This window comes from Sitophilus oryzae, unplaced genomic scaffold, assembly GCF_002938485.1.
Source record: "Sitophilus oryzae breed Bouriz unplaced genomic scaffold, Soryzae_2.0 scaffold_111_pilon_pilon, whole genome shotgun sequence".
Classification (NCBI taxonomy): Eukaryota; Metazoa; Arthropoda; class Insecta; order Coleoptera; family Curculionidae; genus Sitophilus; species Sitophilus oryzae.
In genome coordinates, this window is record NW_022145749.1 from 10246717 (window position 1) to 10268791 (window position 22075).

Here is a 22075-nt window from a genome sequence, read left to right on the forward strand (position 1 = left end):
TTTTTATGTATTGTTTGATTTTTATATAAATGAATATTGTTCTTAGATATTTGTTCAAAGCAACTAAATTAAAATAAATAGATTCATTGAATAACTGAAATAATAGATGATTTATTGCACATTGCAGATTGCAGATATTTGAATTATGTGAATTAACATTGGAATTAACCATAAAATTAACCATTTTTCGTATTTCACTGTTGTTCTCACTGACAATTGACAAATGAGTCATAAGAATTCTCGAATCTCGAAGTTGACGTCATATCTGACTGTAAAACAATAATATTTTTTATCTTTAATTCCTTTAATACATATATTTAATTATTCATTAATCATGGGCAATGAAATGTCGCAATCTGCAATGGAAAGTATCCTTTTTATATAGTGTTCAACAATTTTTGCAAAAATACATTTGTGCACACATATTTTTCTTAACCAATCTTTCAGAGCATCTATTTAATCTTAAATTTGCCGTAAAAGAATTAGAGAGGAACTCGAAAAGATGCGAAAAAGAAGAGAAACAGGAAAAAGCTAAAACTAAACAAGCAATTCAAAAAGGTAATATGGAAGTGGCTCGAATACATGCAGAAAATGCAATAAGACAGAAGAACCAGTCTTTAAATTATTTAAGAATGTCTGCTCGAGTTGATGCAGTGGCTAGCAAAGTGCAATCTGCTGTTACAACCAGGAAAGTTACAAACTCTATGGCAGGTATGTTATAGTACTTTTTAAACACCTTCAAGGGTAACTTATATGGGAATTATATTATGAGTCACCATAAACTATTAACTACAAATTTTAATCACCTTTCTTTATTTTACATGAATTATAACAATATCCACAGGTCTTTATAAACACAAATCTTTAAAAAAACGTCTGAAAGGGTTTGGTACTTTTGGTGATCTTGCTTGTCATTCATGAAAAATGAAAGATTATCTTATATTTTTATTGCCATTATGTGTAGGTTTATATTTCATATTGGTCCATTACATTACTTAGTTTAAATGTAACAATAATTGTTTTTACTTTTAAACAATCATACTGTAAAAAATGTTTCTGTATGACAGGTGTTGTAAAAGCAATGGATGCAGCTATGAAGAGCATGAACTTAGAGAAGATATCAAATGTTATGGATAAATTTGAGCAACAGTTTGAAGATCTAGGTGTACAAACGGATGTTTTGGAAAATACAATGGCACAGACAACCACCACATTGATACCACAGAATGATGTTGATTCTTTGATGCAGCAGGTAGCTGATGAGGCAGGGTAAGTTATTTTTGTTACAAAATGTTTGAAGTACTTATATAAATACATATATATTTTTTTTTAGTTTGGAACTTAATATGGAACTACCAGAAGGTCCCCAGGGTACCAGTATCGCATCGACCCAAGTTTCCCAAGAACAAGATGAACTTACTCAGAGGCTTGCAAAATTAAGACAAACCGAATAGAAAACTGCTAGACCAGTTAGATTGAGATGGGCTGTTATTGATATAGGACATATTTAGGAAAAATACAAATTATTCCTACATTAATCTTAGAAATTATTTAAAATAATGCATTTTATCAGCTGTAAAAATATAGTCTTATATCCATAACAGCAAGATTTAACTTGTTAATAATTAAAAAAAAGGTCAACTATAAAATTACTTGTGATATCTCATTTTTTTCCAAAAAAAGCTATTTTTATAGTTTGTTTTATTTCATATTTTTAAAAGAAATATTAGTGTAAAATAATAAGTAAGAATACCCACAAACTAGTTAAAATATGTATTAACACAGCTTTTTATGTAATTTATGCTAAGATTTTATATAGATTTATAAGAAACCTATTTTTAAGTTGTTTTGTGAAAAGTGTATTACTATTTAATTTGTGAATAAAATATACATATATAAGAAATTTGTGGACAGATTTTGTTTCATTTTGTACCCTTTAAAAAGTAAATTAAAAGTAACACGAAAATATAAACAGGAGTAATTTTCCTAAAGAGCGTAAGGCGGTGTTGCCGCTGTTAATCGCATATTTGCGACTTTGTTAAAGAGCACATGCAAATTTTGAGGTTGGATTTTTGACAACAAAAATAGTGGTTTTATTTTTTTACAAATTAAACAATTTTTCTATAACTAATCATTATTAACACCTAAAATCTTAAAGATAGGATTAAACTATGTATAAAACAATCGAAATTATCATTATTTATCTATAGTTTTAATATATTTTAAGTATTTCCCCGGGAAACTTTTCAAATGATCAGCCAATCCAGAAAATTATACAAAATATTACCATGGTAACAACGATATAAGAATTATCCAATGAAATTACCCCGTTTCGGTCATGTGATTCGAAGTAAAATTGTCATTGGTTACAGATATCTGTTTGAATTTACCGCGTATATTTATAGGGGACTTTGATTGGGTTTGTTAACTTGGCAACAGTGTCATCAAAATAATGTGGTGGATGAAGTCAGTGAAATAAAAATTGTATTTTGATTTAACTACGATTCTATAACATAATTTTAATAAGACAGAAATTAGTAATTGAAATCATTGCACTATAAAAGAGAAATATACGTTTTCAACACATTTCATCATTAGACTGGCGCTGTTGTAGTTAAGTCAAGTCAATTGACGGTGATACGCCATTTTAGTATTGGATTGTGCTTTTAATCTGGAAGTTTTAAACTATTTCTTCTATAATTGTATAGCAGACGTTTAAATAGTGTAGGAATCAAGAGTATATTTTCGGGGTGACATTTAAAGGTAAATATATTTAATCTAACTCTATTATTATATTCCTGAATGTTGGAAAGCTCTACTTAAATATCAGTGAGTTGCTGTTTGTTCAGTTATCGTCTACAAAAACCTTACGTTTATTCTTAAAGTGATTGTTATAAGTATGCTAGTTTAACTTTCTGTAGACAGAAAATGTTTGCATAATAAACGGTTTAAATAATGGCCCAGTACTTCGAAGTATTGAGTCGAACTGATGCTAATGCAGAACAAGCTGGGCAGATATTCAACAGGAATCCAGAAACTGAACCAACTCAAATCCGATATATTCTTGCTGATGATGCCCAACAATTTCCAACACAGCAGGTATATTTTATATTGACATTTACAATAAAAAGTAGATTTATTGCATGCCATGTACTTTCATTTTAGTTAGTTCATTTATCTTCTGATCAGGTTATGGTAGTAGATGAATCCCAACAACAAAGTCAAGGTGTTTTAATTGATAAGGGTCAAATAGCTTATCAGGCAGCTCCTCAACCACAATTTAGTGCTGTAGTTCAAAATGCAACTGGTCATATGAATACACAACCGATTTATTACATGGAGCCAACTAGCGGATCAGCCGACAGTGTCCAAGCTGTTCAGGCAGTTGTAGATCAAGTAATTATTTAGAATTTAATTATTTTTATTTGGCTTCATTTTTATTTTGCTCTATTATAGTTAGTATTAACTTACATGTATAATATCAAAAAATTAATTATGAAAGTATAAATCATAAAGCATTAAATACCTACTAATCATTTCTTTTATGCATATTTTTATATATTCTATGAATTTGTAAACTTCCAGACTCCAGCAATTGAGCAAAACCTAGGATCAACTCCAGTTCACCCTCTGGTTATTAACCAACAGGTTAGTGCACCAAATCATAATTTGGATGATAATGGAGCAAATCAATCAAATCAAAGACGTGTTTTACAAATTAGAACTGGAATGAGGCCAAATATTTCTGTAAGGCATCTTGAGGTTTTATTAATAAGAATTAACATATTTTAATGACATTCTGTTACAATTATTTATTATTTAAATTTTTTTAATATTTACAGCTTCCAAATGAGGTTTGCACTGTTACTTATTTGGGGATTAGGCCTGGAGGAGCTAATGTTAGGGCACAGCAAGCCATACAACAAGTTAGAACTCTTGCATCCCAATCTCAAGTGAGGTTAAGAACTCCTATTCAACAAGTTCGAAATACACAGGTTAGTAGCACATAAGGGGGCGTCTATTAATTACGTGAAGCATTTTTAAGGATTTTTTGACTCTCCCTCCTCTTTATTAAGTCTACCCTACTTTATATTTTGAATAAAAAAAGTTGTCCTTAATGAATTGAATTGAATTGAATTGTGAATTATAATTTATAGGTTCAACAAATGACACCTCCAATCAATTCCCAACAAAAAACACAAGTTGTTTCTATGATCAATAGGCAGCTGAGTGCCCTACAACAACAGAAACAACAAAATCAACCAGCACAAACTGTGCAACAACCTCAAGTAATGCAGTCACAGCAAGATGTACATCTCCAATCAGAGTCCCAGCCTGGTTTTCAAAAGAATCTTCTAAGGACCAGTGCAGCTGAACATGTAAGACATCTATTCAATTCATTATTAAATAATATACTGACCTGGCTAACTTTGTACCACCAGGGTTGGATAACGACACATAAAAAATTAATTTTCTACATGTATGTAGAAAAATGAGTAGAATATGTAGAATATTAAGTAGAAAATGTATAAAATCCTAGTACATATACAATATTTTTATGGATATTTTCTTTAAATTCTATAACTGTTAAAACTGTTATATGTGCGCGCTAGCTATTCTGTGACGGTATTAACTGGAAAAAAAGAGACACTAATCGATCTGAAGACTATTAAATTATTTTATTCTACAGTATGTCCCCGGATTGTGTTTACAAGAGGAAAAAAAAACTTTCTTATTATTGACATTTTGAGAAAAATGCATTCTTCATAAAAATGTTTGATTGTTCTAAAATGGTTAATCTCATTTATACTGTTCTAAATTTCCATACCGTTTTATTTAATTAATTATTTATTTTTTATAGATTGTTATTGATAAATTTTAGTTAGTCATATTTTTTGCTGTTTAAAGTGTTAATAAAAGGCACAAAATTTATTTAGTTCAATACTACAGGATGTCCCATTTTGGTTGAAATCATACAGTATCTCCATTATTAGTGAGGATTAGAGGATGCGGTTTGCACAAACCTGTCCCACTTTTTTGTCAAACGAAAGATGCTGTAAACAAAATTTCCATAGCCCTCGTTGTTTCTGAGCTACAGGGTCTTTTTGAATATTTTGCAATTTAGGTCACCCCCCGTATCTCTGTTATTGCGAAAGGTGTCGAGAAGGTGAAGACTGTTTATTGTAGAACTTTTTATGGAGAATACAGTGGCGTAGTCTGTTATTCTACGAAAATAATATTTTCGAAGATATGAACTAAAGTTATGTTTTTTTTAACGGAACACCCTGTATATTTATAAATTATATGAATTGGCTTGCCATAATCTTCTCAAAAATATATATCACTCTATATTTATTGTCACTATTTACTGCAATATTTAAAAGGTTTTATTAAAAGATCATATTTATTAGTAGGCCATGATTGTTAATAAAAGAAAATAAAGAATTGTTAAAAGTATACTGATATCTGTCTCTTGTTTTATTTTAGGGGCTATTAATAATTTTTTTTATATATTAGGAAAACTTAACTCTCTACCGCTATTTGTAAATTTTGGAAGTTATTGTACCGGAGCTTTTAGATATTCCTTTAGCTAATTTACCTGAAATATACTTTCAGCAAGATGGGGCTTTCCCTAACAACTTTGCAAATATTACAATTTTTGTTAAATTATTATTTCTCAAATCAATGAATTGGAACCAGTTGAGCCATATGATGGCCTCCCTGATTCCCGGATTTGTCCGTTCTCGATTTCTGATTTTGGGGATTTTTAAAATATGACATATATCGTGACTTCAACAATGTCGAATACCTGGAAAATGCTTTAATAATGCAAGCTTTTAGATATGTATTTGCAAACCCATCCTGTTAAAATAAATTCCGCTATAAAGAATGAAAAATATGTTCAGAGATTCAGTGGTAACAGTTCAAAAGTAAAATATATTAATCACAAATAAAATTTTAATGTGTTTATGACTATTTTAGTAAATACCATCAGAGATACTATTTTGATTTTCATGTTATTTATCACGGCCTAGTAATAAAAAAATTATATATTTTAAATATTGAAGTAAAAAGTGAAAATAAATATAGAGTGATATATATTTTTGAGAAGCTCATAGCAGGACCGATCATATATGATACGGGGTGTTCCATTTGAAAAAACATAACTTTAGTTAATATTTTCAAAAATGTTTTTCCGTAGAAAAACAGACTACGCCACTGTATTTTACGTAAAAAGTTCTACAAGAATTAGTTTTCACCTTCTGAATATTATCCACAATAACTGAGATAGGGGGGCTGTCCCAAATTCCAACATTTTCAAAAAGACCCTGTAGCTCAGAAACGAAGAGCTCTATGAAAATTTTGTTTACGGCATCTTCCGTTTAACAAAAAAGTGGGACAGGTTTGTGCAAATCGCACCCTTCTAACTTCACTAATAACAGAGATACTCTATGATTTCAACCAAAATTGGACACCCTGTACGTAGCAAAAAATATGACTTTGATCAAAATTAATAATAACCATCTAAAAATATGCATCTATAGAAATTTTTAAACATTTTCCGATGCACGTCATCAACTTCATCAACATCAACACAGCGATGGCGACAGCGCTGCCAGATTGTGATGGATTTATGAGATGAATCTTAATTTAAATGTGACAAACAATATATATTTAGTATATAATTTTTATATATTTTTTTTAAGGCAGCAGCTACCCGCTATAAATTGAGATAAGTAGAAATAACTCTTGAAAGTGGTATAATGTGCTTACCAATCAATCTTACTTCTCTGACTGCATTCAAGGGTAATAAATTACCTTTATTGTCACGTTCGCACTCAAAATATTCTATCAGGGAAGCTACAAGCGCTTTGCTTCGACTGTTTATACGCTTCCGCATATTTTCAATCAACAATTTCAAAAAATGCAGTAAAAAATCTTGAAAATTTAGTTCTTAAAAGAACTTTTTGTGCTTAGAAGTACCTTTTAAGAAAAAAAAACTATGAAAAACGGCAAAAAACGAGAATTACTCCCAAAAATTCAACAACACGATATTATACAAAATAATGACTGACACTAGAATAATTGTCAAATAATACAAGACAACATTGCTGAACATGGCGCAATGTGACCAACAAGGCGATAATAAAAATCGGTTTAAACTAATTTTTGCAGCTTTAATTTAAATAAAATATCTGTTAAATCATTTGCTCTATAAAGTATAATGAAGAGCTGCTTGGTATTTTAATTTAGTCAACAAATTTAAACATTTTTGCTAAAATTTCATTTACTCAGGTTTACAGGCTTTAGTGTCAATTTCGATGTGATTGATGACGTGCATCGGAAAATGTTTTAAAATTTCTATATCAAAGAATGAAATCGAAATTATATTACCATAGAAACGCCCTTTGATTTTTAGGACTTTAGGGAAAAATTCAACTGTATTTTCATTTTTTTTAAATTTTCTCTGAAACGGTATGGAAATTTTGAAAAGTATAAACGGGATTACCATTTTAGAACAAGCCAAATATTTCTATTAAGAATTCATTTTTCTCAAAATGTCAATAATAAAAAAGTTTTTTCTTTAGTAAAGACAATCCGGGGACATATACTGTAGATAGTAGATACATAATTAATAGGGCAACTCCACATCTTGTATATTCTTGTTTACAGAGTGATATGGAGGAAGCCATGGACACTTCCAATCCCATTACACCATTTAGAAAAACGGTCGATCAAAGATTACCACCCAAAAATCCAATTATTCCAAAGTAATATTTGTATCTTTATTTTTTGTCTGCGGTAACATTTTCAATTCTGTGTTGTAGTTTGCCAGCAGGCATAAAAATCACTCCAAAAACGAACAGCCAACAACAATCTTCGCTGAATCAAACCATCAGTCAGGTGCTGCACCAAGTGGTGTCACAACAAGCCGCTAAAGCCGGTCAGGGGAATGGTGCAAATAATAGTCCACCCAAAAAAGGAAGGGCGCCGCCAAGGTATGTAAATAATTTATTTATGGATCTGATAATACAGTGTACAGGGTGTCCCATTTTCGTTTGTTTTACAGCGTTTCTTGTTTATGAGTAGAGGTACCATATATTTATCCCGTCTCTCTCAGTTCTTGAAATACAAGGCGAGTTTAAAAATGTTGCATTTTTTGATCCCCCTTTGTTTTTTTGTTTATAACCGGTATTTTGTTTATAACTTTAAAAATATAATATATTATCAACTTTTCGTAAATAATCTTTCTATTCAAAATTAAAGTAAATATAATTTCCTATAATTTTTGTTAATTAAGTTCTTTTTCTCTGAAGAACTGTTCGGGCTCAAAAACCAGTTGAAAATTAGCGTTTTTTGGTTGTCTCCTCAAATACCTACTTTTTGTACTCCAAAACTCTTAATTTATTATTAAAGTCTAGTATATTTGATGTCAATTAAACTTTTAGTAGTTTTCATTGTTCTTTTTAGAACCTCAGTGTACAGAAGTGTACAAGATAGCTTAATAGCCGTAAAAACTTATCGTAACTTATTAGAATATTTTGAACGGGAACGCGGTAGTAATGGCCCTATGTCCCTTAAGTGCTGTTAAGGTTAATTTTGTTGATGTAAATAATAACTGTTTATATATTTATAATTATTTTATTGTTTCCTAAAACATTTTGATTAAAAGAAAATATATAAAAGTGGACAACGCTGTGTCGGTCAAGCTTAATCACGTGACTAAAAGTTTATTTGGTATGAACTGTACTGTATGTGTAGTTTTTTAGTTCTAAGTTAAATATTATCATATAGACAGTGATTACAACAATTGTACCACCTCCGATAATACAAAAATCAAATTAATATTATATCTAAATTATGTATAAATATAATAGTCTAAGGAGCTAGTTTTCGAGAAAGTATGTTAAGAAAGCTGGCTCTTTGATATAAGCCATGGTCGTAACACAAGAAATGCAGCTCAAAACAACGTCACACGTCAAAACCCCAAGCATACCATATGCCAGAGTCATATTTATTGTCTTGGTCCAAAAGTTTTTGTGCCATTAACTGCCTTCCAAACAATATTAAAGTAAAACCATACTCTAAGTGCAAAAAAGAGATAAGGCAATGGATACTTCAAAGCAATTGTGTAGTTAATTATGTGGTCTAATTTGAAATATTATATCACACAATTAATATCTCTTATCAAATTAATGTTACCACATTTTTACTAATTATTGTACTAAAATTGTTATACTTAGATGGAAATATTAGAATACATTGAATACATTTTTTGTTACTTTTTAAAAAAAACCAAAATGGTAAAACCTCTGTGATACATGGATAAGAAAAAGAGTGCACACACAGTACTTTAAGTATCATCGTGCACTAAAGTAGAAGTTTTTATTTTTATTTAATGTACCTATAGAATTAATTATATTCTGTTCAATATAAATGTAAACTACTACTACATAAATAAATAAATATCTTTTACTATGCTCTGTGGAATAGCATGCTGCCAATAGCAATCTGGCTGCCGATACCCGTTGCGTTCACTACTGCGCTTGGGAAGAAGATACTTTTTTTTATTTAGTCCGTTAAATTCTAGTATTGAATATAAATCGAACAAGTCTCCATAGCGCAGCGTGTAGTTTCCGACTACGAACCGATGATTGATGGAGATGAGTCAGGTTGTTTCTCGGTTTCTTTACTCTCCCCTTTTCGGAGGAGTGTTTTCGTTTTTGCTTCCTCTGGAGCAAGTCCTTCGTGGAGCAGCCGGAGGTATCTCCGTGCTTCTGCTCCGCTAGGACCTACTCTCAGAGGATCGTCCAGCCCGCCTGGTTGACCCAGGCCGGGTAGACGAAACGGTAGCTTATGTCGCTTATTGGGTCTAGAGGTAGGCTCCCGACCCTTGCTGGAGAAGGTGGTAGCTTGTGTGCCACTTGTGGAGGATGATCCCAAGCAAGCGTCAGCCGAAAAGCTTCCCCACCAACGACAAGGTCTTGCATCTCCTAGGGGAAGCATTGCAACCCAAGTTTTTCCTGTAGTTTCCTTTGGATTTGGCCCCTTGGAACTTTCATTTGTAATGTTCGCAGTGTCGCTAGGGGGCTTCCCCACAGTTTCACCGGTGGTATTTGTAATACTAGATCTCATAGTGTTCCTACGAGTCGCTAGGGATAGTCGGTCCACTTATACAGAGCCCCGCATGCAGAAGTAAGGGGTAAATACAATGGGGTGCCCCCTGATGCCCCAAGGTTGAGGCCAGTAATGGCTATAGTCTTCTATCTAGCCACGCATCCCTTTGGCATGGTCCTGCCATCGTAGGATTTAGGTTTTTGGTGAGGTTGTCTCCTCTTGGTCCAGGTGGTTAAGCCAAGACAGCCTCACACCCTCTACCCGCGAGACATGACCACAGTCAGTAGAGGATGCCTGGTAAGACGGACAGGGATAGCCCCGTCCGGCATCGTTATATGTCTTGGTGCAATTCCCTGGCCACGACACTACAGCCAGGGACAAGAAGATGAGTGAGATGCTTGTTAGACCAAGCCAAGCGCTATGGGGGATTCCCCCCAGCACCTGACCAGGAGCTTCCCCACCAACAACAAGGTCTTGCATCATCTAGGGGAAGCATTGCAACCTAAGTTTTTTATAAAGAAATTTGTATACATACGGTCTTCAATGAAAAATATCGATTTTGAAGGAATAACTCAAAATACGCTAATATTGAAACAGAGCTAGACCCTAATCGGATTGTCCGAGGACAAAAATATAACTGAATTTGTAGGGAATTTTGTCTACTTTTATTTTTTTTGTATAGAGGTATTATTTCTGAAAAAATTACATTTTTGGTTTTATAAGCAAAAAACCGCAAAAATTGCAATTTTTTTCAATGTTCCGTCGCGAAATTTTGTTAGCAAACATCAGATTCGAATTTAGCGCCCCAAAAAACATAAAGAACAAAAAAATCAGAACTACCCCAAAACTTTCCCCCAAAAAATTCAATTTGACTAGACTATTAGGTAAAATGCCCTATGGACGCACGTCGATTACTGTGAAAGAAATGGTGGATATCAAAAGTATTAAGAGTGGCATCGACAAAACGGAAATTCCTAGAGAAAAACAATTTAGCAAAAACAACGGCATCTAGAATTTAGAATAATTGCGAAAAAAATCAAGAAATCAAATATAGCATCGATAATATAAAGTTGAATTTATCAATGAAAAAAAAACTAAATTAACAAGTTTTTTTCTCAAAAAAAATGTACTATGTATAGTTTATCAGTTTTGTGTGATACTATTTTTGGTATAATGCGCCAAGTACAATAAAAATACACGTATACGTACAGATTTTATTATAATTTCTTATAGCGTATCTCCGCTTATAGAGTATCGAGTTTTTGATCTATTAAGTGGTACTTTATAACCAAATTTAACTTTGGACGAAACTTTTTTTTGATACTAAGGTTGATGGAAAACATAGTTTAGAATCGGGTTTCAAAACGGTTAGACTGTGTCGTAGGTATGTTTTTAGTACATGAACTTTGACTGAAACATATTTATTATTAATCTTTAAGAGCTAATGTGCAGCCTGTGGGACTTCGGTGACTATATTTTATCTTACCACGCGACAACGCAGGATAATACGGCCTCTGAGACCTCGCGTTAGCGGTTATACAGGGTTGTTCGAACTGTATTCCGGAAACTTTGGCGGCATATTCTGCAGATAAAAATAAGTATAAAAGTTCGTATAAATGTATGTTCTAAAATACTTATTTTTGGAGATAAAGGCTATAGAAGTTTCAATTTTGTTTCGATTTTTTCCAAATAATTTCCGTCGGTATTATAATATAAGTAACGTCGATATTTGGATGAAAATTGTTGTCTAGGGGATTTTTGACATGAGAAATTTGATTTTGATGTGAAATGATTCCTACTTGTAGAGGGCGCCACCTACATATTTTTTAACTGGTTTCAGAGTAATAACTTTTCGTCCGTACCTGTAGTAAACACTTCTGCGTTAAACCTAAACGGAAACTGCTTGTCAGAAGTTATGTTTACAGTTATACAAATTTGCCTAACAAAGAAAAAATGTTTAACGTTTCGGAAAGTTTACCTCTTTCCATCGTCGGAAGCAAAAAAAAATACAAAGAATAAAGAAAAAACTATTTTAAATATTTAAATTCAACTATTCGAGAACACTTTACTTTTTTAAAACAGATACGTCTACAAGAAACCGTTAACGTTCTGTTAAAATGACATTTTATATCAAGTTAAACTTCAAAATTAACAATTACTACCTGATAACAATTACTTAATAAGGTAAAACCAAAAAGCCCCAAAACTTTCTGTTTGATTATTTTTAAATTTTACGTATGTTATGTTTATTTATGTTATGTTCTAACATCTACAGATGCATGAGCAATACATTTATTTTTATTAGATTGAATTAAAAAAGCCTCTTTTATTTTTCTTTTATTTTTGCCACATAGGTATAGACATTTTTTAAAAACTTTGTGTAAAAAAAAAATATTTTAAGAAGCATTATTACTCTCCTTTGTTAGTTCGTTAGTTATTATAGTTGGTATATTAAATTCCATATACTTATTTTGAATTTTCAGATCCCCTAAAGCAGCTAACACTGCAAATAGAGCACGAGTTCAAAGAATTCCAATTAATTTCAACCCCAGAATGGCACCACCTCATATTCAGCGACAGAGCCCTCCTAAATTTCCATTGAATCAACAGCCGAGATTTCCCAATCAGGTAAATATTAATTTTGCTTACATTTTTCTTCTGTTTATAGGCCTAGATAGTACAGCATGTGATAACAAGTTTGCAATTTTGTATTTAAATAAAATCTCTAATCAGAGATTATGTGAATGCTGTTATGTATTATATGTATGTATATGAATTCATGTCGCAATGTTGCCACGCCTACTTTTTTACTTTGACTTTTGACAAGTCTCAAATAAAATTCATAGTTTTGTCACCGATTTTTCATTTCAAAATTAGGCACAATACATAAGTATTTTTTGATATCTACATTATTACTTGAAGGGTCAGGGGAAAAAGCAGGGATATCAATTTTGTATTAATATTGAATGTTACATTTCAGCAGCAAGGCATACCTCAGAGAGTCGCCCAACAGCCAGCAGTTCAGCAACAAACACAACCAGCAATCCCACATCAACCACCTGCTGTTCAACAGCCTCAACAAGTGGTTCAGCAACACCAAATGCAACCTGTGCAACAGCGTCCTCAAGTTGCTCAACAGCCTCAAGCTGTCCAGCAAAATCAGCAGGCCCTGATGCAGCCTGTGCCACAGCAACCACAACAACAAGCCAACCACCGCCATCAAAATGGTTCTGGAGAATCTCAAATGAATTATGTCATCACGCCACCTACACCTAACAGACCGAGACAACAGCGACCTCTGCCTTCTTATATACCTAGCAGTCATATACAGGAGTTAATTGGTAGGTTTTTATCTGTTTATACTAGTAAACATGTTTTGGAAAGTGTTTGATTTTTATTTAAAAGTATTTAGAACTTTACCAAATTGAGTGTTATATCAGTTACATGGTGTGAATATGTAAGGAATAATAGAATTAAAATATTCAGTATGATTTTTAGGAAATGGTTTTTCATAAAGTTATTTTGCATGGTATGATTTGACTACGCCTATGGTGTATGCTACTTATTTAGGCGGTATCATACTAATTAATTATAAAAAAAAACGTATTAAAATGTTAACAAAATGAACAAAATTAGTATCGACGTATAGCACATATCAAGTACATATAATATCAGAATAATAATTATCAAATTCAATAAGAGATCGCTAAAAAGATAGAATGGATTGTTTATTTATCTATGAAACGTAACTCCTGGCTCTTTCTTATCGTTGCGGCGTTTACACTTGAAAACTGAACAAATCACCATTGTAATAAAGTTTATACAAAGTTCACAACACACAACAAACTATTAAAAATCGCTAAAATTGTTGCTGGTGCCATACATATAGGTCTTCAATTAAATGTCGTCTAACAACACTTTTGTTCTTGTAATCTTTGGTCAACGAATTTGACGAATTAGAAACCTATTGGCAACACTTATGCGTATTACCAATATCCCGACCTAATCAGTGTCGCCAATTCAGCTTGCGACAATTAAAAATATTTAAGAGTTTTTAACAATGATGCATGTTACCAACATTCTTTTTTACACAATCAGTGTCGGCCAATGTTTTAGGGTATTCACCTAAATTGTATATGCACCGTCGGCTTTGTGCACTCTTTTACTAACTAGTAGTTTTCTTATCTTTTATTCTTATATGATTCTTTAATGTCGAAATTAACAACAAATTATTCTTAAAATTTGTAAGAGTATCTTAAATTAACAAAGTAAATATACTTGGGTATATACAAGGTATAATGGTATTTACTCAAATTCAGTATACCCTCTATTTACCCATTTGGTATATACCGGGTGCAAGCCCTTGGGTATTTACCCAAATTCAGTGCTAATAATGAACAAATTAAATTATACAAATCGAGAAAGTGAATTGTTAATATTGATCCCATAACATATTATCAATGATCGTTAAATTTGCTGAAATTTAGATGAACAAAATGTCTATTGACAAAACTGCATTTTGCCAACATTGACTTAACTCAATCGGTGTCACCAACTAAGAAACTTAAATTTGCCAAGTTAAAAATATATTGGCACCCTTGGTGAATGTTGTTACCAAGTTAATCAGTGTCGCCAACAACGCAAACCAGAATAACCGTGAATTAAAATACCAAGTTAACCAGTGTCGCCAACAACGAAAAACTGAATAACCGTGAATTCAAATACCAAGTTAACCAGTGTCGCCAACAATAAAAAACTGAATAACCGTGAATTAAAATGTCTTAGGATTGGCAACACTGATTAGTGTTACCAACGTTTTATCAACTCATCAGTGTGGCCACTAATTGAAATTACATGAATTAATAAAATATTTATGGTGGGTTCATACAGCCAAATAAAATAAAATAAGAATAAAATAAAATAAAATAAGAAAGTTGGTTATATGGGATACCGTACATGCGTTCATACAGCCAAATAAAATAACAAATAAAATAAGAAGTCTTATCTTTTAACTTCTTGTTTTATTTTATGTGAAAACGGCTTTGCGCACGCTTAATTCTAACCTACAAATATTTTCAGTTTGGATTTAATTTATTTTATAATTTCACATAAGTAAAATGTATAATATAGTAGGCAACGAATAAATAAATATATTATAAATAGTAAAATTACTATAAACAATCATAAAAGTTAACTTTTATCCAGCCTCATCGTACTGCGCATGAGCAAATATATATTTCTTATTTTATTTTATTTGACTGTATGAACGCACACAAATAAGAATTCCTTATTTCTTATTTTATTTTATTCTTATTTTATTTTATTTGGCTGTATGAACCCACCTTTAGCGTTCGCAACACTGATAAGTGTTACCAACATCGATTCAACTTCATCAGTGTCGCCAGTAATAAAAAATTAATATTTCGTGAATAAAAAAAATATCTCCAAAACATTCATTCATTGAAAAGCGTGTAAACTAGCCATATTGATATTATCGTAATAATAAATGGAAATATATTAAATTAATAACTATATTGTTACGTTACGTTGCCTTACAAATCCTGCTTTCCAGAAATGGCTTTGAATAAGAAGACTAAGGAAGGAGCATATCAAAAATCTTAGGTACACCGCGATGGGCCTCAAATATGGCCGACTTAAATTCCGGTTTATCAGTGTCGTTCTAATTTTATTTAAAAAATGTAAAACTATGATGTAGGGTAGACGTGGGGTAGACTCAATAATTTGTTGTTTTATTTTACGTTGTGAATAAATGTTGGTAGTTATTAAAATTGTTATAAAAATACATAATTCTAATAAAAATAGATGTTATAATAAGTATTTATTAACACAAACATCCGATACGCTACTGAAGCAAGTCAAATTAACGTATCTAAATTCTTTGACATCTAATCTTTGACAAGTAATAAATAAAAGCTAAAATGCAACAAAAATATATAATTTAGTTAATTTAAGTGAATTTCATAAATGATCGGTTTACTACACGTATCTATATTATATAGACACTTACTAGCGAAAAGTTGTTCCATTATTTCACTCAATTTTTGCCGAGATCTACCGCACGTACACAACCAACTATTTTAGAGTCTTTTTCGATAAATCGCGATAGTGTCACTGTTAATTTAAGTTCTGCCACAATTTCCAACTAGATTTACTACCTTTATACAACTATCAGTAGTAGAATAAATAATAAATAACATAAAATAAGCTCCGTAAAGACTGACAAATTCACAAAATTTCAAATCAAATTCAAATGTGTCAAATAAATCGTCAAACAGAACTGTCAAGGATCCCCACCCTAGAGAGCTTTTATGGTGGCTTTTCCGTCCACCATGCATGAATACATGGATAGCATTATGATAGCATTATGCTCCTTCCTTAGTCTTCTTATTCAAAGAGAAATGGCGGAAACTTAAGTAAACAAAATTGATTTAGCTTAATCAGTGTTGACAACAGTAAAAATATATTTCGGTTGGCAACATTGACTGAAATATATCAATGTTGCCAAACTACCCAAATTTAAATATTTTTGGTTATTTATGAAATTGGTATTGTTGTGTAGCCATTTCAACAATAGTAATTCTCTAATAACAAAATAATAATTATAATAAGAAATATTACGGCGTGGATATTATGTCTTTTTCATAATTTTTCTAGTTATACATAATGTTACTTGTTTTCCGCTATGTAGTTTTCCAATTAGGGAATCAGTGTTGCGAACTGTTTTTTCCAAGGGATTTTCCCCTTAATTTAGAGGAAAAATCTATACAGGGTTTTTAGGCGGTATACTTTTTGAAAGAGATAAATACTTGTATTACAGTTGGGGGATTTTGGACAATTTTGGTTTGAATTTAGGGGGAAAGTTTTCGAACAGTTGGCGACATTATAGGGGATACACTATATCACGGCATATAAAACAATCGGCAGGCTAACTCTGCCTAGATTCTATTGTTTAAAATTTCTATAAAATTTGACCTTGACGACGCCATTCGAGTGTCCAAGTCAGGGCCGGATTAAAATGTATCAAAAAAATTTCCCAGAAAATAATCAATTGGGTCGTATTAAAAAAAGTTACTGTACTGTTATGCTGGTATTTCGATTATTCAGTAAATAATATTCTTAACTCATTTTTATACTTCTGAAAAAAATACTGGGTTTTGGTTAAGCCTATAAAATATAACATTTCATTGTATTAGGTCTTACATTATTAAACCCATCATGATTAAACCCTTAATATGTTTAGTCTTCGATCCGGTAAATAAGAAATCTGTTAGCCGTTTGGATCTTAACTAAATAATTTAGAGTAAGAGACAGAATAAATCGGGCTCTTGTACTGAAAACTGTTTTATTTCGCTCTGCCGTAATCGTAATATGTATTAAAATTTAGTTTAATTATAATTTTTAATTTCTATAGTGTTGTGTAAAGTTAAGGTATTAACTTGCTATAGTTATGTTAAAATATAAAGGCCTGTCCCACACAAAAATGCTCGTCTATACAAATACATATATTAGAAATTCTTAAACATATGTAGTAAATCAATTGAATTCATCTTTCAGAGCAAAAGTATGGCTTAAGACTTGCGGTAGACCGGATTTGTCCGCAATGTGGCGCTCATTTCAGTACACGAATGTTTCTGAAGGGCAAAAGGAAAATTTAAAAGAAGGGAATCGTTACCGCGCATACTCCTCGAAAAGTAAAAATAAAGAAATCAATTAAACATTTGACTGTAGAGTATATACACTTAAAATTAAAGATACTCAATAAAATATCTATTGAACAATATAAAGAGACTACGTACAAATTATGCCCATCAGTGGATGTAGCAAATTTTATTAATATTCAAATCACCTTTAGCGCTTCGGGAGTGTGAATAACAGCTGTAAAATATAAATAATCCTTACAATATTTATAAACTTTTACGTTTTCTATTTACTGATAATTAAAATTGTAATGTTTTGTTACAGATAAGACACCTATCGCTGAAGAGTTTTCCGATTCCATTAGAATGTTAATACTTCTCGAAAACGGCGAGCAGCGACTCATCACTTTTACTTTACCAAGGGAAGCTTGTACTATACAGGAAGTGTTGGAGCAAGTCAGCGTACCCTTCACTTCAGACACCAACATTCAAGTTACAGAGGCAAATACCAACGGAATCAACTATATCGTTACCGTGGGAAACATAGCCAATTTTCCACAGACATCCAACGAAGTACGTTATTTATTTTGTACAAGGATAAATATTGATTGAATCAACATTGATTTTTATTAGGATGATTCGACGGACACTTGTGAACCAGATTCTACACAGCAAACACCTCCGCATTCATCGAATCAAACGGGTTTGAATATCAATAATGAATCCCAAAGTTCACAAGAACCACCGAAACCGCCGACGCCCGAACCTCCAAAAGAGTTGCCTAAGTTGATTCCTGGCAAGCTAGCTGTGTGTTCCTATTGTGGATACACTGGTGAAGACTTTAACAGATGCAGAAGGTAAATATTCTTGCTGACCACACAAACTATATTGTCTAACGTCTGTCCAACAAGCCAAGGAAGATTTCAACTATAAAAAAAGTATGTTTAGATTTGAAAGTGTCCATAAGGACAATGTAAATACTCTTTGGCGTTGTTTTTGCAGCGGGCGCGATCAAAAATTTTTTGATAATTTTGGAGCGGTTCGGTTTTTTCCGGAATTATGTCGAAATGCCACTTCTCCGCAATTATCACGACTTGTGTAAATAAAATTTAAATATAATAATTACTTAAAAAAAGACGCTTATTTAAATACTTTTCGGTATGATTGTGCATGATATGTGTACATGTAAAAAACTATTTTTACACGCAAAAAAAACATTTTTTACCTGTAAAAAACTATTTGTTACACGTAAAAAATATTTTTTTTTAAATTATTACTTTTTCAAACAATAGTTTTTCGAACATATCCTTAAAATCCCCCAATTTAATAGCTGTTTCACTTCAAATATGTGCACATAGGGCACACACACAATTTTTAAAAGTTTTTTAGTCATTTCAGAATAACAAAGCAGCAATACTTTAGTAAACACTTCTTATTTTTTTAGGTGCTCTAGAAAGCTTCCTGACAATGTAAGATCAATCGACGCCCCGATTAAATCCAAAATGTCTAGTCCCGACAGTACTAAAGAGTTACCTAAAAGTTCGAGCAGTTCTCAAATCACAGGTAAAAGTAATAATACGAATTTCTGAAATGCGCAAAGCACAAAATTTCTAACAGAAATACTTGCAGGGTTGAAGAGAAAAGTTACCAAATCCAAGCAGTCCATGGAAGAATCTGTTGTTATTAGTTCTGATGAAGAAGACGATGAAAAGAAAAGTCCCAAATCGGTACGATCTAATGAAATAAATAAATTGTCCCCTATCTCACTTACAATTAAAAAATTACTTACTACTAAAAATTATCTGTATTAAACTTGTAACTTTTGTAAGATATGACGAATCCAAATTCACTGCCATGGTATCTTGCCGTATCACTCCCGTGGTATCTTGAGAGATACACGTACAGTACGTCGATCCGTTCTGTAGCTAACTTCTCTGTTAGCAAGCTATTCATGGGCGTGCTCTAAATATTTTAAATAACATTAAATCTTATATAAAAATTTTAAAAATACCAAATCATTTTTTTTTCAACGTTCTTCCACGTAAATGAGACATAATCTTTATAGAAATTAAAAAATAAGGAGAAAAACGATAAAAAGTTACTAAAATAACGCAACTGTTTTACCGATAACGACTGCACTGTTCTCCAAGCTCGGTCTACTACCGTTTTAATCGATTATTCTTGTAAAAAATTGGACGAGGCGTCCCGTCAGTAAAAAACAACAAATTTGCAAGTAACTAGTATAATGAGTGTGTTTCGTGGTGACATACTCGTCAAGGCCACGTGGTCTCTTTGCCGCGTGTATATTGGCAGCTATCTAAGAAATATTGCTTTTTATTTAAATGTGTTTTGTAGTAAATTGATCATACTCCAATATTGCGTCTGCATTCTTAAAATTTCTTTCATAGACACAGATTCAGTAGACGTACTTTACAATAGTTGGGGAGATAAAAGTTGTGCCTGTAAGGTAGTCTCAAGTTGCGTAACTCGTTATTTAGATTTGTTACTTAAGCTTTTACGTGAGACAGGGGACAGAAAGATTTTTTTTTAATAAATATTTATTTTAGGTTAGCGAACAGTTACTGAAAAGCCTTGGAGCATCTGTTACCATTAGCCCAGTTACAAAAGAACCGTCTTTGAACGAAGTTAAGAAACACGTCAGGAAAGGTAAGGGTTTATAAAGCTAGGGCTGCAATAGGGTGCACCAAAAAAACTGTTTTTACTTTATTTACCGGGAAAATATCGTTCACGATGAAAAACATTCTGGTAAAATTTGAGCTCTTAATATTAAAATTAAGAGTCTAATCGCTGTACTGTTCGGATCGCTCTCAGGGATCGAGTAAAGCGGGTGTGTGGCCGAAGGAAATATAATATTATATTTCAGAAATCTGCTTAAGGCTTAGCCCGATCCTGTCGTGTTAAGCCACATCCAACATTACAAACAAACGTGCTTTAATTAAGTTTTGCAGAGCTTCAAATTACAAAACCATATAAATTATATATCACTGTAATCACAAAACTTCAATTTATTTCCGTATTGTAACGGAATTTTATTTTTATGTCTTTATTTTCGAGAAAATTTAGTCCAAACATAAGGAATATTTAGTTGATGTTTGACCATCAAAATCTTAAAAAATAAAGAAGTTGTCTAAAAATGTGCTACAATACGGATATAGTATAATCCTTTATCTTTAACTAGTTGAAGCCTGGCGCATGCGCCACGATATCAGGGAAAAATACTTTTTATTTTTTTTTAATTAAATGAAAAACAAAAAATCCGGCGACGACAGTTTTTAGAAGAGCCAATTAGCTATCTTTTAGTAAAAAAGGCAACTTTTTAGAGGAAGTCGTTACTTCAGTAGAGACGACACAGATAAACATTAGCATTTTATATATGTAGATTTCCATCTTCATTTGTGTAAAAATACCTAGCCAGTTTTACATAAAACGTTAAATGCTGAAAGCTTATTTTGCTACTTGTCCGGACTAGTGAAATGGACTCTTAAGAGGTGTCTCATTGTAATTTTCTATTTCCCATTTATAAAACGGGAATTTTTTTTTGGATTTTATTGCTTTCTAACAAATCAGCGTGTCGTTTTACACGTCAATACATATTTTTGTAGGAAATTGAACGATGTTCAGAATATGAGATACTAACTTATAGTTTCAATTTTAAATTTGCCCTATTTTATTATTTAATACTATAAACTAAAAATTGATAAATTATATTTAATTCAATTGAGTATTCTCTTACTTCGTAGTTATTGCTGAACCTTCCAAAATAATCAGAATGACGCTGAAATGTCGTACTGTTAGGATTGGATCATATCGTTTTTATCCAGCTGAAGACGTAAGTTTATTTTAGTATTTAATTAACATATTAGGTCTGGTCATTTCATCTGCGTGGCCTGTATTTTAATTTTTAATGCATGCAACAGAGATAAATCTAAATGACCAGTTAAAAGACAGAGAGACAAAATAAAAAGCGGCATACAGTGTTGCCAGTTTTTACGTTTGTAAGAAAATGTGTATAGAAAAAAATAAACTATTTTAAAAACTTTCATGTATACTACTGTCACTACTTAAATGAAGATAATATATTATCTCTAAACTAAATATAATCTATTACAGCTGTAGTAAAGTGACTAACTAATTGTTAAAAATAAAGTTCCAACTCTAGATGCAACATTTTTCATAAACACCTACTTGTGTGGTTTGAAATTTTGATGCAAAATCCGGCAATACCGCATAGAAGAAATGTATCAATCCAACTTTTATCTCTTTTTAATACATTTTGT

The 22075-nt window shown here is 31.9% G+C and overlaps 2 protein-coding genes across 8 annotated transcripts in view; both read left to right on the plus strand.

Moving 5' to 3' along the window:
- Window positions 1–212: 212 nt before the first annotated feature.
- On the plus strand, window positions 213–1673 carry LOC115885859 (charged multivesicular body protein 1b). The gene is made up of 4 exons (XM_030904885.1): window positions 213–368; window positions 448–711; window positions 1068–1269; window positions 1334–1673. Exons 1-4 carry the CDS (start codon window positions 335–337, stop codon window positions 1452–1454), a joined length of 621 nt encoding a protein of 206 aa, XP_030760745.1. The 5' UTR covers window positions 213–334; the 3' UTR covers window positions 1455–1673.
- A 768-nt stretch (window positions 1674–2441) lies between these two features.
- Window positions 2442–22075, plus strand: part of LOC115885866 — a 32512-nt gene continuing 12878 nt past the window's right edge. The window contains exons 1-16 of one of the 7 annotated variants that reach the window (XM_030904899.1): window positions 2442–2763; window positions 2922–3099; window positions 3166–3396; window positions 3586–3747; window positions 3843–3995; window positions 4158–4379; window positions 7675–7772; window positions 7830–8000; window positions 12603–12747; window positions 13100–13460; window positions 18103–18350; window positions 18411–18634; window positions 19222–19346; window positions 19407–19504; window positions 20345–20444; window positions 21539–21627. In XM_030904899.1, the coding sequence (XP_030760759.1) occupies window positions 2956–3099; window positions 3166–3396; window positions 3586–3747; window positions 3843–3995; window positions 4158–4379; window positions 7675–7772; window positions 7830–8000; window positions 12603–12747; window positions 13100–13460; window positions 18103–18350; window positions 18411–18634; window positions 19222–19346; window positions 19407–19504; window positions 20345–20444; window positions 21539–21627 (2571 nt within the window). In that variant the 5' untranslated portion in view covers window positions 2442–2763; window positions 2922–2955. The remainder of the gene's footprint in view (window positions 2764–2921; window positions 3100–3165; window positions 3397–3585; window positions 3748–3842; window positions 3996–4157; window positions 4380–7674; window positions 7773–7829; window positions 8001–12602; window positions 12748–13099; window positions 13461–18102; window positions 18351–18410; window positions 18635–19221; window positions 19347–19406; window positions 19505–20344; window positions 20445–21538; window positions 21628–22075) is intronic. The other 6 variants (XM_030904906.1, XM_030904921.1, XM_030904912.1 and 3 more) reach the window with 6 other exon arrangements.

Excerpts from the sequence above, each read along its gene's own strand:
- LOC115885859 (XM_030904885.1), top strand. The coding sequence starts at position 335 with ATGGGCAATGAAATGTCGCAATCTGCAATGGAAA. Across the intron at positions 369-447 it reads GTCGCAATCTGCAATGGAAA|AGCATCTATTTAATCTTAAA; the intron begins GTATCCTTTTTA and ends CCAATCTTTCAG. Across the intron at positions 1,270-1,333 it reads CAGGTAGCTGATGAGGCAGG|TTTGGAACTTAATATGGAAC; the intron begins GTAAGTTATTTT and ends ATTTTTTTTTAG.